This window comes from Mus pahari, chromosome 5, assembly GCF_900095145.1.
Source record: "Mus pahari chromosome 5, PAHARI_EIJ_v1.1, whole genome shotgun sequence".
Lineage (NCBI taxonomy): Eukaryota > Metazoa > Chordata > Mammalia > Rodentia > Muridae > Mus > Mus pahari.
The window spans coordinates 135,062,536-135,078,453 of record NC_034594.1 but is presented as its reverse complement, the minus strand read 5'-3'; the positions used below and the strand labels follow the sequence as shown (position 1 = coordinate 135,078,453).

The following is a 15,918-nucleotide window of genomic DNA, read 5'->3' as shown; positions in this document are numbered from 1 at the left end:
GAGGAGGAGGAGAAGAAGAAGAAGAAGAAGAAGAAGAAGAAGAAGAAGAAGAAGAAGAAGAAGAAGAAGAAGAAGAAGAAGAAGAAGAAGAAGAAGACGAAGACGTTGTCTCCAGCTAAACAAATGGGAACATGCCCTCTCCACTCCCAAGGTCTCTGTCGTCTGGTAATGAAGGGGCTGCTTATTCTTGTTTACTTAGTTACTACTGGCAGGATTTGATGCTCAAACACTAAGTGGTTATTGTTCTGTCAGTTTCTTTTCTCTTACAGTCTCAAATGTGAATACAAAGGATGCTGTAGCACTTCCTATTTCCTTTGCCTTCTACTCAAATTCTGTTTGTTATTTTTTTCTTCCTTTCTCCTTTAGTGCCCTTTGGTTTCTTATTAATTTTCCCTTTGAATGCATACCCCTTGTGTTCTGACCTTTTTTTTTTTTTTTGGCTTGTTTTGTTTATTGTCCGAAGCAGGATCTCCTTCACCCCATGGCCCAGGCTGACTTTGAACTTGTGGATATCTTCTGCTACAGGCTCTGGAGTGCTGGGATGATGGTTAAATCACCATGCTTGGTTGGTCTGCCCATTTTAATAGAACCTTTTCCTGTGTCAGCCTATCTTACCTTGATTCCCGGCTTTTCCCTCAGTTTCTCAGTGAAAAGCAATGTAAGAAAGAATTATTTTCACAAATTTCCACATTAAACCAATTGTCATCTGTTTGTGGACAATGTGTTTCTATCTCTCTGTAAAGGACAAACCTTCGTGAGCCTCTGTGAAGCGCTGTCAGTGTTCAGTGCTGAGGACAGGGCCATGAGTTCCCAAGCAGTGACAAGAAATGTGTGTAACCAAAGCTGCTACATTCCTCACGTGATTCTCTCCAAATTAGAAAACCTATTGGGATGGAAATGGCTGTAGTGTTATAGTCGGATGATAGTTAATACATCTTATTTACCTTTGTTCCATGCCTTCATAGTATGTGTGTCTCTATGTGTGTGAGTGTGTGTGTGTATGAGTGTATGTGTATGTGTATGAGTGCATGTGTGAGTGTGTGTGTGAGAATGTGTCTTGTGTGTGTGAATATTTATGTGTGTGTGTGTATGAAAGAGAATGTGTGTGTATGTCTGTGTGTATATGACTGTATGTATGAGTATGTGTGAATGTGTGTGTAAGAAAGTGCCTGTGTGAGAGTGTATGTGAGTGTGTGTGTATGATTATGTATGAGTGTGTGTGTGTGTGTGTGTGTGTGTGAGAGAGAGAGAGAGAGAGAGTGTCTATGTGTGTCTGTGTGTGAGTGTGTGTGTGTCTGTGGTGTGAGTGTGGTTATGTGTCTGTGTGTGTGTTTGTATGTGTGCCTGTGTGTGAGTGTGGGTATGTGACTGTGTGTGTCTTTGTATGTGTGCCTGTGTGTATGTGTGTGTGTGTGAGAGAGAGAGAGTCTGTGTGTGTATATGTGTGTGTATGTGAGTGTGTATGAGAACCTGTGTATATGTGTGTGTGTCTAAGAGTGTATGTGTGAGAGAGTGTCTGTGTGTGAGTGTGAATGAGAGTATCTGTGTGTGAAAGTGTGTGTGTGTGTGTGTGTGTGAGTGTCTGTGTGTGTGTGTGTGTGTGTGTGTGNGAGAGAGAGAGAGAGAGAGAGAGAGAGAGAGAGAGAGAGAGAGATGCTGGGGATCCTAGAATGCCTTACACATGAGGGGCAAGTACTCTACCACTCACATTTTCACCGATCTTAGTAACTCATGGTTTTAAGTAGCTCAATTGACTCTATCCACCAGACTAAACAATGTTTAGTAAACACTGTTTCAGCCATAACATTAAATGCATCTGGAAACAGTGGCGCATGCTTGAGTGATGCATCCAATAGTGCTGGTAACGGCCGGCAATTTATTGCTTCACATCATCTTACAAGTCCAAGCTCTGTTCTTGCCTTCTACTACATCACTGGTCCTTAAGCTTCAGGATGCATGAGCCTTTAACACAGCTCCTCATGTTCCCAACCACCAAATTATTTTTGTTGCTACTTCATGACTGTAATTTTGCTTGCTGCTTTTATGAATCCGAATGTAAAATGTTTTTGAGATAGAGGTTTTCCAAAGGGGTTACAACCCACAGAACTAGAGTAGATGAGAACCACTTGTCTACATACCTCATTGGAATCTCAAGTGCCTTTCTTTATCTTCTCATTTTCTGTCTCTGTTGGTTGTCCCACCTCCATCCTGATCCTAGCTTTTCTGCCAGGGCTATTCTGTGTTCTTGAAGGTAGTGTCTCATCCTGTGTTAGATATCCACAGAGCCTCTGGGACACAGTAGTACATCTTTGCTGACTACCACATCCCCACAGATCTGTTTCCTCAGGCTCAGCTTTCACCCTGCCCCTCCTGAACCACCTCTAGCATGCTCACTCTCCTCTGGGACTCAGTGTCACTACCCCCTGAGACCTTCCTTTCAACCTCCTATCCTCAATTCTCTGACATTGACCAAGACTCGTCTTTAATGGGGGAAAAGATCAAACATAACTCCCCTAGACTTTGAGGAGTTTCATGTAGGAAAGGCAGCATGAGCCCTTACTGTCCTGCCCTTCCCCTTTCTGACATCCTCCCTGAGGCTTACAAGGTAGGAAAGCCCCTTCCCCATGTCCTCCCATCTTCTTGCTCTCTACATCTTCTAGTACTGCCAACCTCCTCCTTTCTGATAACTTTTTTCTTTTAAACAGTTGCCTAGGTAGAAAAGCAAAATAAACACAACAAAACAAAACAAAAAAAATAGTTACCAGCACTATTGGATGCATCACTCAAGCATGTGCCACTGTTTCCAGATGCATTTAATGTTATGGCTGAAACAAGAACAAAAACAAACAAACAAAAAACCCTTTATCCTGTTGATCCCAGGACCTGTGCTGGTTTTAACTTCTCTGGGGCGATTTCTCTTCAGCTGTTTAGTCCATGTTTATTCTTTGCTCTGTCCATCCCAGTGAGTTCTCCTGGCCCATCCCATGGCCACCCAGAAACTGGCATAGCTAAATTCCAGATGTGGACATCAGTGCCCACTCATTGCTACATCATAGTTTCAAATTTATTTCTAAGCAGTTTTGATATAATTCATACAATCTATGAATACAATAGTCATATACACAATTTTTTCAAATATCACCTTTATTCATGTACATGAGCAGAGACCAGAGGACAAATTAAATTACAGCAGTCAGTCCTCTCCCTACACCAGTCAGCTTTGGAAGCAAGAGCCTGTATCCACTGAGAAATCTGGTAAGCAAAAAAATTTAAAAATGAGGATACTTGTATCAGAGATATGCACCTAGAATTTACTTCTGGCATTTGAAGAAAAGTAAAATAGTGAAATTTAGCATCTCACTTCAGTTTCAGTCCACCACCCTTTCTAGCCTTCACTCTTTCTTCTTTCTTTTTTAATGGATTTGAGAGAGAGAGAGAGAGAGAGAGAGAGAGAGAGAGAGAGAGAATATGAGAGACCTGCCATCCCTCTCCCTCTCTCTGTGTGTATATGTATATACACACACATACATATACATCATATACATACACATACATTATACACACATATGTATACATATACACACATATATGCATATATATATATATATATATATATATATATATATATATATATATATATACATACATACAGTCATCTATGGAAAACAAATCAACAAACTATGAGCCAATTTCTGAATCACCTTCTAGCTCCTCTTTCAGAACCTTCTTCTCAGGGCAATCCAGCATACCCTCCTAAATACCCTTTATGCTGGTAAACATCTCTTACTATATGATCATATGGAAACTGGATCTGCCTTTCCTGCTGAACTACAAGATCCCTAAGGGTACAATGGAACCCCTGTGCTACTTTAATTTTAAACAAACAAACAAACAGATTCATTATGGAATAAAATTCATGGCCCAGCTTGTTAGAGCCAGCCTGCTCTACTAAAGTAGTAATTTGTTTCTGTAGACCCAGAAGAACTCTTCCAGATCCACAGACACTGAATGAAGTGAAACAATTGGAGTGTTTTCCTCTGATAAATTCTAGGCTGTGATAGGATGACACAGTATTAGGGTTAAAAATCTTTTCATCTGTTTTACTGAAACCTCACCATGATCGTTTCCTCTAAGGAAGACAGAGTTTCAGTTTTATGCAGCGTATGGACATGTTCAACAGTCTGAAGTAGGAGTAAGGGTCTCCTTGGGAAAAGACTTAAATGTAGATCGTTTAACTTCATGTGTATGTGTTCTGATCTGCCACGGACCAGGCTCAGTGGGCCCTCCTCAGTTCGTGGGAATCAGTCTCGGACAGATGGGTACCTAGTCTAGGATTCTGCAGCATTATTTTAGAAAGCATTTGCATGACTCTTGGGTTTGGTAAGGATGGTACTTTGAAGTACATTGTCTGCTTCCTGTGGTAGAGCACAAGAAGAAGGAGCTGAAAACCCACTTCTGTGTGGGCTGGGAAGGGTGCTCTCTGCAGATATGTAAACCAACATGGCCTCGAGGGAGATGCACAGTAGAGATGCTGAAGCAAGGCATCACGGATCGCCCAGACTGCAAATGTGCAGGGAAATTTGAAAAATCAGCAGTGAGAATCTTGGTGTATTTTATAATTTTCCCATGGCATTTCTTAAGCTTCAAAGAATAATTTAATAGAAATATAAAATCCTGTTATTAGAGTATTTTAAGCTACCTTCAGAAACCAATGGTCATTCAACAAATAATTAAAAAACATTTTAGGGATATCTAGGAAAGTGAATTTTTTAAAAATAGGACACGTTTTTAACTGTAAGATCATGTAAAATTCCATATAGAATTGTATTTCTGGTTCAGAGTCTATAAAACCATCGAGCATAGAGGATATGGGAAACTATTCCATGTGTGGAATAAGTTAACTTTATAACCACTGTGGGGAAAAATCCATTTTCCCCTTAAATGCCACTTTTAAGTTCTGTCCAATTTGTTGCCTGTTGTTAACATTTTAGAATCTGTAAATCATTGAATGATCTTTTTGAAGATGCTTCCGATGATTTTACTCTATGTCAAATAACACCCAGAAGGAGGTGCTGGGTAAATCAAGACCATCAAAGGCCTCAGACTTTCCCTTTTAAAAGCTCATTATTTCAGCTTTCTTCCTCAATCAGCCTTATTCAGCACGATTAACAAGGATCTAATTGGTTGGCTTGAGTTTCCGGTTTTTGCCATTTGCTGACCAGTGTCTGCTACTAGTTTTAATGAGATTCAAGCAAGGCAGACAAGTGGACCAGTATCCTGGAAGGAGTGATGAAGTTTCAGGCATAGAGAGTCAATTGAATCAATCAACAAAACACGTCTTAATTGTAGCAACACTGCAATAAATAGGCTGGTACAAGTCTGTCAGGCTGCCTCATCTCGTTCTTGCCCATTTCAGTCAACTCTGCTTCTGCTAGCCATATGAGTCCAAGATTTTTGTTTTGCTCACGGATGGATAAGACCTCCCTCTAGCCATCTCAATTTTTGGAAGATGCGCTTTGTCAGTCAGCTCAGTGGAAGCTGAGTGTGTGGGGGGCAGGGAATGCCGTTCTTACCATCGTTCGTATCTTGCCTTTACTTCTGCTCTTCATTTACTTGCTCTCAATGCTTCTGCTGATGTCTGCTTTTTTGCAGGTGATTCGTAAGGGCTGGCTGACCGTTAGCAACATTGGCATCATGAAAGGAGGCTCGAAGGGCTACTGGTTTGTCCTCACTGCAGAAAGCTTGTCCTGGTATAAAGACGATGAGGTAAGCCACGGAGAGCGACATTCGCCCAAAGTGTTTCTAAAGTGAAATTAACAGATAGTGTTGGGATGTTCAGTTCCAGACACCAGTGAGGTTTGTCTGTAAATACTGCTTTTCTTTCTTCTTACAGATCTTTAGTTTTACAACGTTTCCACTGAATTTCCTCTCCTGCTTATTTCTTAAGTTTAGTCCTATTTTGCTGACTGAAAGAAATTAATTTATGCGTCTGGAGTTGGAAACTTTCTTCCTTATAGTAATGTCAAGTCATTGGCATAACTTAACGAAAGCAATTTTATTAAATAATGTGTTGAAAAGGCATAAGGTAATAGGGAAACTGCTAAGGCATTGTGGAATTGTTGCTATGGTATCCACCTCAAATGAAAGGCTAGAGGCATGGTGAGATTTCTGGTCTTCACATTAGTATTAGGTCATTATACACATTTTCTCCTTTGAGAACTTGATATCTCTGTAAAAACGTAAGTAGTAGCATTCTGGCACACGTTCAGCACTAATAATGCCATCCCGCGACTTACTGCTTATTTAAGTCTGACAGCGACATAGGCGCAGAAAAGTCACATTAGTCTTCCAGAGCCATTAAAGGCATCATAAAATTGTAGAGCTAGATTCAGGAGGGCATGGGTTGAAATTGAACTGTGTTTTGCAGATGTTAATAGCTCTGTTCTACCCAGTGACATCATTGGTGGTTGTAATACAGCACACAAGCATTAGATAAGAGTGTTCTCTGAGAGCAGGACCATGAACAGGTGAGATCACCTTGTCCTTATTGGCTATAACAGACACAAGTCAAGAGTTAACAATCCTTCCTACTCTAGCTTGACTGCTTCTGAAAGTACCAAAAGATGCTCCTGTCATGTCTTGGAAGAGGAACTTCCTTGCTCAGGGTTCTTTCCATTGCTTCATGTCTTCGGTCTAACAGTGTGCTGGAAAATATTGGACAATGGCTTGATTCCCACGAACGATTCTGTGATATGGAAATACAAATTCCATAGAAACACTAGACCAGAATTTGACATTGAAGGTATAATTTTCAGATTCTTGTGTCACTAATTTTTGTGTAAAAAGTAATATTGGTCATTCTGGTGGTTGGAATCAGAACGGCTCCCATAGTCTCATCTCTTCTGACTCCTCCTTAGTCAGCAAGGAGTGGTACTGTGTGAAAGGATGAGAAGAATTGGAAAGTGTGCCCTTGCTGAAGTAGTTGTAGCCTCATTGGAGGAAGTGTATCACTGGGGGTGGGCTTTGAGGTTTGAAAAGCCCATGACAGCCCCAGGCTCAGACTGTCTCTTTCCCAGCATACAAATCAGAATGTAGCTCTCAGCTGCTGCTCCAGTGCCGGTGTGTGCATTCTGCCATGCTCCCTGCCATGATAGTAATGTCCCAAACCTCTGAAACTGTAAGCAAAGTCCCAATTAAATGCTTTCTTTTCAAAGAGTTGCCTTGGTCATGGAGTCCAACCCAAGAGTGGTGACCATCTCCAAGGAGTTGGTGTTAGTGGGGCAGAACCCTCTCTGGCATCCATTCTCAGCCCACTGCACCAAGGCAGCCACCACTGTCCTTCTCTACCCAGATCACAGGCTTCCCAGGCCAGGGCTGCCAGCCTCTGCAGAGTGTGCGGTCAGGGCTAAGGAGAGGGGGCAGCAGTGTCCCCTGTTCTTTGGGAGAGAATAAACAAGTGATAGTGTCTGCTGGGCGCTGGAGTAGGAAGGAGAATAAGAGGATGGGGCTCACACAGGAAGTAGGAGGAGTGTGGGTCTGAGCTGCATACTGCGGAGCTCTTGAATCTATCTCCTTGGCACTTACCTGGGAGCATTACTGTTGTAAGTGATGCTTAGATTTTAAAGGGGCTTGCCACCATGGCTCAACTACAGGTTGACTGAAGGTGACTCTATTGACAACCTTTTAAAAAGCCCCCCAAATATAGAATATTACTGTGTGAATAAAAAGCTATTGTTCTACCTTACCTTGTGGAGCTAATTTTTTTGGTGAGTGGAGTGCTTAGACTGTCCCTATATGTACATCAGTACTGACATACAGTGGAAGCCTGATTCAGAAATTATTATTATTATTATTATTATTATTATTATTATTATTATTGTCAAATAAATGTGACAAGGGAAAGATCCTTGGATTAGTTGTGTATTCATTAATTTGTTTAATGATTACTTATATTTACATTTTCATAGAGGGTCTCTGTATTATGATTTTTTGGTCACCATCTTGCTTTCTTTTGTAATTAGACAGGTGCATGCTTTCATTGTCACCTAAATGACTGCTCAATAAATAGATTATGTCCTATGAAAATACATGGTTTTATTTAACTTTCCATAGGTTTTTTTTTGGTTTTTGTTTTTTTGTTCGTTTGTTTGTTTTGAGTGGGAGAGTAAAGATAAATGACTTGAGAAATATAACCATGATTAAGAAACAAGTTCAAGGCTGTTCCAGGATGACACTGATGGAACACAAGGCTGTGTGGAGCTGGTGCTATGGATGGATGTGGGCTAGGGGTATGACTTTGCTGTGGCTGCCTGTACTTGGTCAGCCACTCTACCCTCCTGAGCCTCAGTCTTCACTGAGCTGTGGGGACCATTGCTGACCCAACCACCTCAGAAGGATTTCACGATTTCCTAGAAAGCTTTTGTAAACCACGTGTGAGCCCTGCTACCACGCTAGTGTGCTGACTCGTGCTACAGGAAAGTATCAGCACAGTCACCCTGAGGAAGTAATGTCATTCTTTGACCAACTTGTTTTCCGGTTCCCAGTTCGCTTTCATTATTTTACTTTATGATGCCATGTGTATGGGATCTGTTTTTTTTTTTGTTTTGTTTTGTTTTTTTTATGAAGAATGTCAAGGCTCAGGTAACAAAGGAGAACTCACATCTGTTAGGTTTGTTCAGTCAGGTTTTGCACTGTCTCTCTTCTAGCATACGGGTTCTCCTATGTCTTATCCAAGAATTAGGAATGATGTTATCAACCTGACTCCTTTCCGAACTGGCATGACAGGTCCATGATAATCAAGGGATGAGTATGACTGTAAAGGCATCGTTTTCTATTTTCTTCTTGTTTAGAACAGATACATACACCTTACTCATAAGTTTCATTAGATACATAAATGACGCCACCCCCCCCACACACAAAAGATCCATTGATAGTTTTTGAACCTGTACTTTAACCATTCAATACAGCAACAATTCACACATGCCACAGATATGACTTCAACCGAAATGAAAGGTTTCTGCCTGTGTTCCAGGTAACATAATGTCACCATATTATCTTCATAGAGTTATTCTAATGCAGTGTGTTACAGCTGCCAGAGTTTATCCACTTAACAATATCTTAGCCTCTAACATACTCTGAGACTAGGGCTTGTTCAATGTGAAAGGTCATGGCTCATCTTTCAGAGCACAGCAGTTTCTAAGTCATTCCTAGGGGATCTCCTCGGGTCTTTCACTTCTAGATCATGCAGCAGAACCCCAGACCTGGAATTTTTGATGCAAATGGTCATGAGCATATTTTTCCATTGCTTGCATTGACCCAACTATGGCATCTTCCCCATGTCCCTCTGCCAGTGTGTGCATGCCAAGGCCTGCAAGGTTAGGGGCATCCACTTATTAGGGCGAGCTTAGAGCTCAGACATGCAGACTTGGGGTCTGAGATAACTAGCACATAGCTCTTTGACTTCTAGCAAAGTCGTAACGTAAGGGTGATTTTAGCACTTGTCCTTGCTGAGTACTCACAGGAGAAATACAGTGACTTTAACAATGTCATGTAGAATACCCATCCCTCTCTATAGCAGTTATGCCAGTGGGCACCATTTTGGTATACTTTTGGCATCCTTCTCCTCTTTGGGCTCAACCCAAGAATAGCACATTGGCTTCTGTCTTTCTCTTTCTCTTGCAGTTTAACCCTTTAATGGTGTCCATCTGGAATAACCCATTTGAAATTCTTTGAATGTCTTATATGTATGAGCATATACACTCTATATCTTATGACTCTATATATTGTATATTCATATATCAACACCAGTCTAACCAAAATGGTCAAAATATTTGACAAATCCAAATGGCAACTGGCTTTAGAAAAGAGGACACTCCCAGGTTAGTTGTGGCAATGGTAAATAGCACTTCCTGTTGCCATCCCACCTGCTTAAATGTCAGGCCTACTCTCCCTCCCTGGACTTTTCTGGAGATTGCTTTTATTGTTATGGGTACCATTTGTGTATTTGCAATGTCCCAGGCATCCAGTTAAGTGAGTGCTTTATGTTTAGAGACCTATGAGAACAAGGGACTTAGCTAGTCATGACATGTGAGTGTCATACCCTTCTTCACCTTAACATTTCCAAACATTTATGTTTTGCAACCTTGTTATATGTGAGGCACTGCTGTGGTCACTCAGGATAAAATGATTAACAAAGGACCCATGGCGTCTGCCCTGTTGAGGGGGATAGTCCGAATAAAGAACACATATAAACAAACCACAAAGCTTGCTTGGTGCTGGTTATGGCCCATAAAAAGTCAAGCCAGTGGTGTGTATGACATAAACCGTGTCTGAGGTAAGGGATCACAGGAGGTAAAAGCTTTGAATGATCAGAGAAGGCCACACCAGTGTCCTAGGGCAGAACTGAACTGGAGTGACTGGGGCAAAAGAAAAAGTGACTCTAGAGATGAAGGATTTCGACTGTCAGGGTTAAAGGAGACTTGGAAAATTCTCTTAACTGGAGGTTACATGATCCGATTTTATCTATCTATCTATCTATCTATCTATCTATCTATCTATCTATCTATGGACTGGGGGTTAGAAGTTGTCACCATGACTACCAGAGAGGCCATGGCACCCTACACTGGCCTGAGCTGACATAAGAATGGGTAGAGGCAATGTAAGAGATGCTTCGAAAGATGGAAGCTGCCAAGGCAAATGGCACATGAGGACTGTAAGCACTGTGCACCCAGGAGCTGTGGTTATGCTTGCTTCCTACCACCAGGACACCAAAGAAAGAAAGAACACCGATCAAATACTGATGAATGAACTTCTGAGATAGTGAGTGAATGACTCGCTAAGCTAAGGTGGAATTGTATCATGTGATCGTATTTTCAAGGACTAAAGGTGAATTATTGAATTATAGAATTTTGTTTATTTTTATCATTGGTTAGTGGGTTTTGGTCTCCTGGCCATGCATGGCTTCCTGGACTTGAGACCATTTGAGCAAAAGCTGAAATTCTCATTATTAGTTTCCACGTATAAATTCTTGGGGAATTTAGTTAAGATAAAAGAATAAAACAAAAACTTCTTTTAAAAAATTACTTCTGATAATTTTACACTAATACCCTAATGGCAAACTTTGTTGACACTGTTCCTAATGTTTACATTTTGAGAGAAAGGGATTCTTTGCTTCAATGGAAGAGGTTTTCATTTTTCTTAATATCCCCCGAGAAATAGGCAAATAGACGTACATCTAAATGTGCAAGTTTTCCCAAAGTATAATTAACCAAAGAGAAGGACCCACTCCTTCATATACAGTGAGGCTGGTTGCCAATTCTTATTCTACATCTGGGGCCCAGCACAGAGATTGAAACTAGAGTCAGGGAAACCGTCTTTCCAGAGGAGCTGTGCTAACCCTGTCCCACTGAAGGAAGTCAAAATCTGCATCGAAACAGGACATTCTTGGGACTCTTAAGAAATTACAGGCCTCATTTTTGTGGGCTGAAATGTTTGGATAGCTCGATAAGGAGATTATATCATTCCCTTATAGGGACACTTACTTAGCGTTGCTTTTATTGTGCAGCTCTCGCAGATGACAAATATAACTTTGAAAATAGGAAGGAAAGTGACAGCTGCAGGCCTGGATGTGCAAAACTAGGAGAGCAAAGTCACAGGGATGCCTGGCCTAGGAATGCTGAGACCTCTCTGCCTTCTCATGTGGCACTTTCTAATTGTGCCTGGCTACAAGAGGAGGAGCGGGCCCCAGTGATGGAGGAGGCCACCCGGACCACTGAATGCTGAACATTCCTTGTCAAAAATCTTTCACTCAGCTCAGACTTGGCTTTTACATTTTTAAAAGTACAAATAAACATCAAACACCAACATATATCACTTAAAAGTCTTTATCTTCATACTTGTAATTTTTGCTCCTACAGAAAGTAGCTTACATTGTGTTTTTAAATATGAGATTGATTATTTCCACATCCTGACATTCGCCAAAGACTTATGATTTAGGAAATAAAATAAGTGTTATTTAATACACTGTAATGGCCAGTGCCATTTCAAAATTATTCAAAGTATCCTTTAACTACAAACCGACTGCTACTGTTTGTGTTTCCAAAATCTAATGCTGCAAAGTCCACACTCTTTATATTACCCTTTTCCCAGAAGAATAAAATCTCAAGTGTGCCTTACTTTATGAATTTAAAGTGCATATAAAACAGTCAAGGCTTTTAAGAGCAGAGTCAGAAATGTTTTTAAGGGTATTTTTTATGATTTATGGAAAATTATTTGATAGATTATGCTGGATATCCCTGTTAACCCCCAGTTCCTTCGTGTTCTGACTGGGATACTGTATCACCCTGAGCGGAGTACATTCCTGTCCTGGAAGAATAACTCATCATGAGAGCTCTAGTAGTGTCTGCTGCAGTTCCTATAAAACATTTAAAGTTGGGTGGAACTATGCAAATAGCCACATGGACAGTTTATACTTCCTGTTTATACTTCACGTTTTGTGATGTATCTATCATTCAGCATTCTGTTGGGTGGTCATGGGAGTTTCCTCTAAGGCAAAAAGCCCCGTAATTCCTCACGAGTTTCATAAAGGCAAAACAGATATTTTTTTGTATGGGATATAGTTTCTGTGAATCCAGATTGTTTACATGCAAGACATTTAACTTTATTCATATTTTCATGACACAGTTTTGCCTATGACTCTTTCTTTTAAAGAAAGTATAGTGTCACATTTAGTACAAATACCATAAAAATCAGAAAATTTGGAAACTGTGGACTCTTAGCCTTACGATTAAATCTTATATTTTAAAAATGAAAGGCCTGTGGGCAAGGCAGTTTGCTTGAGACTGTTATTTCAATCATTACAAAATAGTTTGGGGTAGCCTCAGATTATAATTTTAAAACTTGACAGAATATAAGAAAAAGTTAAATGTGAAACATTGAAAGATAAAATACGTTAATAAACAAGGTCTAACTAGAACAATTTTCTAAATTTTCCTGTCTCTGCAAATTATCCTTATTTTTTGTTTTAAATGCTCATATACAAAGCCAGCCCTGACCACTTCTCCAGTTCATGTCAGTACAGAAACTTTGATATTTCCTCAGAAATTAAGGCAAAATACGTCATGCAGGACTATCTTTGCTCTTTTGAAATTATCAACAGGCTTGAAAATCTTGGGTTGAGAGCTTACGTGACTGGAAGCACAGATCCCAAGTGAGTGAATCAGCTTTCTATATTTTATCCCTGTGACTGCACCACAAAAGCTTTCTTAGCTAAACAGCAACATGGTAGCTGATCTGTGTGTGCTATAGCACCCAGAAATATTGATGGTTCAATATTCTTGTTTATCACAAGAAGAGAAACAGTTATTTGAATATGAGTGAAAAATCTATTGGGAATATTTTAAAATATCTTTTACCCAGACCAGATTGACAGTTTAACTTGAAATACTTGATCCTTTAGAATATATTGTTACTCATTTATTCTGTCCCTTCTCTCCACTCTTTCCTTCTCCTCCCCCTCTCCCCGCTCCCCACTTAAAAGTTACGGTACAAAAACCAATCATTTACAGACAAGACCCAGCAGAATAATTTCTTCTTCGACAAACATCCATCTGAAGCCAAATGGTCTTATTGAATTGACTTTCATGTCCGTGTTGGGAGGCAGTAAAGATGTGTACAGTGGATGGCGAGAGTGTGGTGGAGGCAAGAGGACCATGTGAGACACAGGAGCGTTTTCAGAAACGGGCTTTATTAGGTTTCATAGGCACCACTCACTTTACTTCGGGTAGGTTTTCATACGCGAATCAAAAATCAAAGGATTACATACGAGTTTTTCTTTTAATAAGCCAACAGTTTAAAACCCCAGGCCCCCAACCCCTCACTGTGGTTGTAGCTCTTGGTGTAGATGCTATGCTGTGAGGGCAGCTTTCTTTCAATGGCTGGTTGTCATTCAGGCTGGGTTGTCATGTGACTGCCTGTCTGTGCCTGCTGTACAGGTGAGCGGATGTTCTGCACAGCAAGTGTAGACAGGCAGACACATGACAACTCTGTCCAGCCAGGCCCTTGGGTCCTTCAGGTTTCCTTTGCTCATGGACAGATAGAATCAGCCTGTTTTCCAGATTTGGTGATTTGGGGGGAAGGGGAGGGGGGATAAAGGGAAAGGAGAGAAACACACAATAGAATTAAACATTAAAACATTATGGAACTAAAAAGAAGTTAGACGTTTGACTTTATTCAGAAGTACACTCATACATTTGATCCAAATGTTGCTAACAAGGATAATTGTCAAAAACAGAAAATTCACATGATTTTAAGGAAAAAAAATAACATAACATAAATTTTTAAAATCCAGTTCCTATTGTTACTGGCCCTCATGCAGTCAGAATTCAAAGCAATCAAACCAAATGTTTTTCCTTTTCACAAGACCTCTGTATCTCTTAATAGTGAAATTAAAGTCTATGTTTATACATGTTTCTCAGAATAGATAATACCATAGCCTTGCTCATGAAAAGGTATGTTGTTATTTACATGATAACAGCAGCCATTCTCAAAATATTAATGAGCCTAAAGTGTTTGGCAATGCAGCCAACAGATTTTGGATATATATATATATATATATATATATATATATATATATATATATATATATATATATATCTCCAAGCAACAGAAATGTATTTAAAATTTTATTTTCTTTTTATAGTATCCATATGAAAACCAAAGCATTCAGAAGCTTCTATTCCCCTTGGTTAACAAGCAGGGCGAGACCATGAATCAAAGTCATGATCTAGAATGTTCTGTCCCACCCTAGTGCTCTGAATGTGTTTTTGATGTTGTTAATACAATATCATTACAGAGTAGGACCTTAAACACAGAAAAGGAAAGTTCACTTCATACCCAAGATGGCAATCTGAATTAGTCCTCTTAAGCACACAGAAACAAACTGCAATCCTGCTGACTCAGGAATTCTGCTACTTTAACATACTTAGTCAATTTGCATATGCAGGGATATTTAACAACTTTCCTGTCATTTTAAACACAAAACAGCCAAAGAGTTGAAAGTCTAAAAATTGGAATTTCTTTAAAAACAAAACACATTATTATCTAAGAGGTGTACATTAGAGATTAACTTTAAAGAAAATAAATACTTTATTATTTACCTTTAATTGGAAAATCTAAAAAGAAAAAAATTCAGGCAGAAGTTTTATTAACAATAACATCTTTTTTTTTGAGAATGAGAAAAAGAACAGTTTGCTGCACATCTGAATTTTTGTGCAGTGCCTAGAGATGGCATCCTTTTAACAGAGTTGATAAGTGCAATTATATCTGGACTTCTTTAAGTTCAAGAAAATAAATGTGTGCTTCTGTCCAACACTTCAGAGCACAAGAGCTTGGCTGCTATTCAAACAGTTACAAAGTCAAGTATACGAAAATGGAATACCTTGAAATATTATTTCCTTTGTTGTTTCATTCAGCACAACAGAAAACCATAATAGAGTGATTCACTTACAAAGAAGATATTAGCAGCCATTAAAAGTTACTATAATTCTGTATTGCTTTCCCCTCTCCCATAAGTAATCTGATCCAGTTTACTCTGCTCAATTAAAGGAATGGTACAGCCTGAAAAATACAAAAAAAAGTGAGTCCATGTTTTCAGTAGGAAGCAGTTTTATTTATACCATGCTATCTAAAATGTTTGAGCCTAAACTATCATAATGGCTTTTCTGAAGAGAAAAATAAATCAAAATAAGGTGGCAGGGGGAATAATTATTTTATTCATGAGATTTGAGGACAATTTATTTTTTGATAGATTAAAAATATTTATAGTAAACATGTAGCACAATCATAATGTATAACTATTTAAACCTGCTCCAGACACGTTAAAAAAAATCAGAAAGACTTCCCCCACCTTGCATTCCCAAG

At 39.6% G+C, this 15,918-nt stretch overlaps 1 protein-coding gene across 6 annotated transcripts in view; it reads left to right on the top strand.

Annotated features, from left to right (window-relative positions):
• The window catches only part of Dnm3 (dynamin 3), a 477,887-nt gene that overhangs the window by 235,590 nt on the left and 226,379 nt on the right, over positions 1-15,918 (top strand). For all 6 annotated transcript variants that reach the window (XM_021198990.2, XM_029538405.1, XM_021198992.2 and 3 more), the window contains one exon: positions 5,653-5,766. In XM_021198990.2, the coding sequence (XP_021054649.1) occupies positions 5,653-5,766 (114 nt within the window). The remainder of the gene's footprint in view (positions 1-5,652; positions 5,767-15,918) is intronic.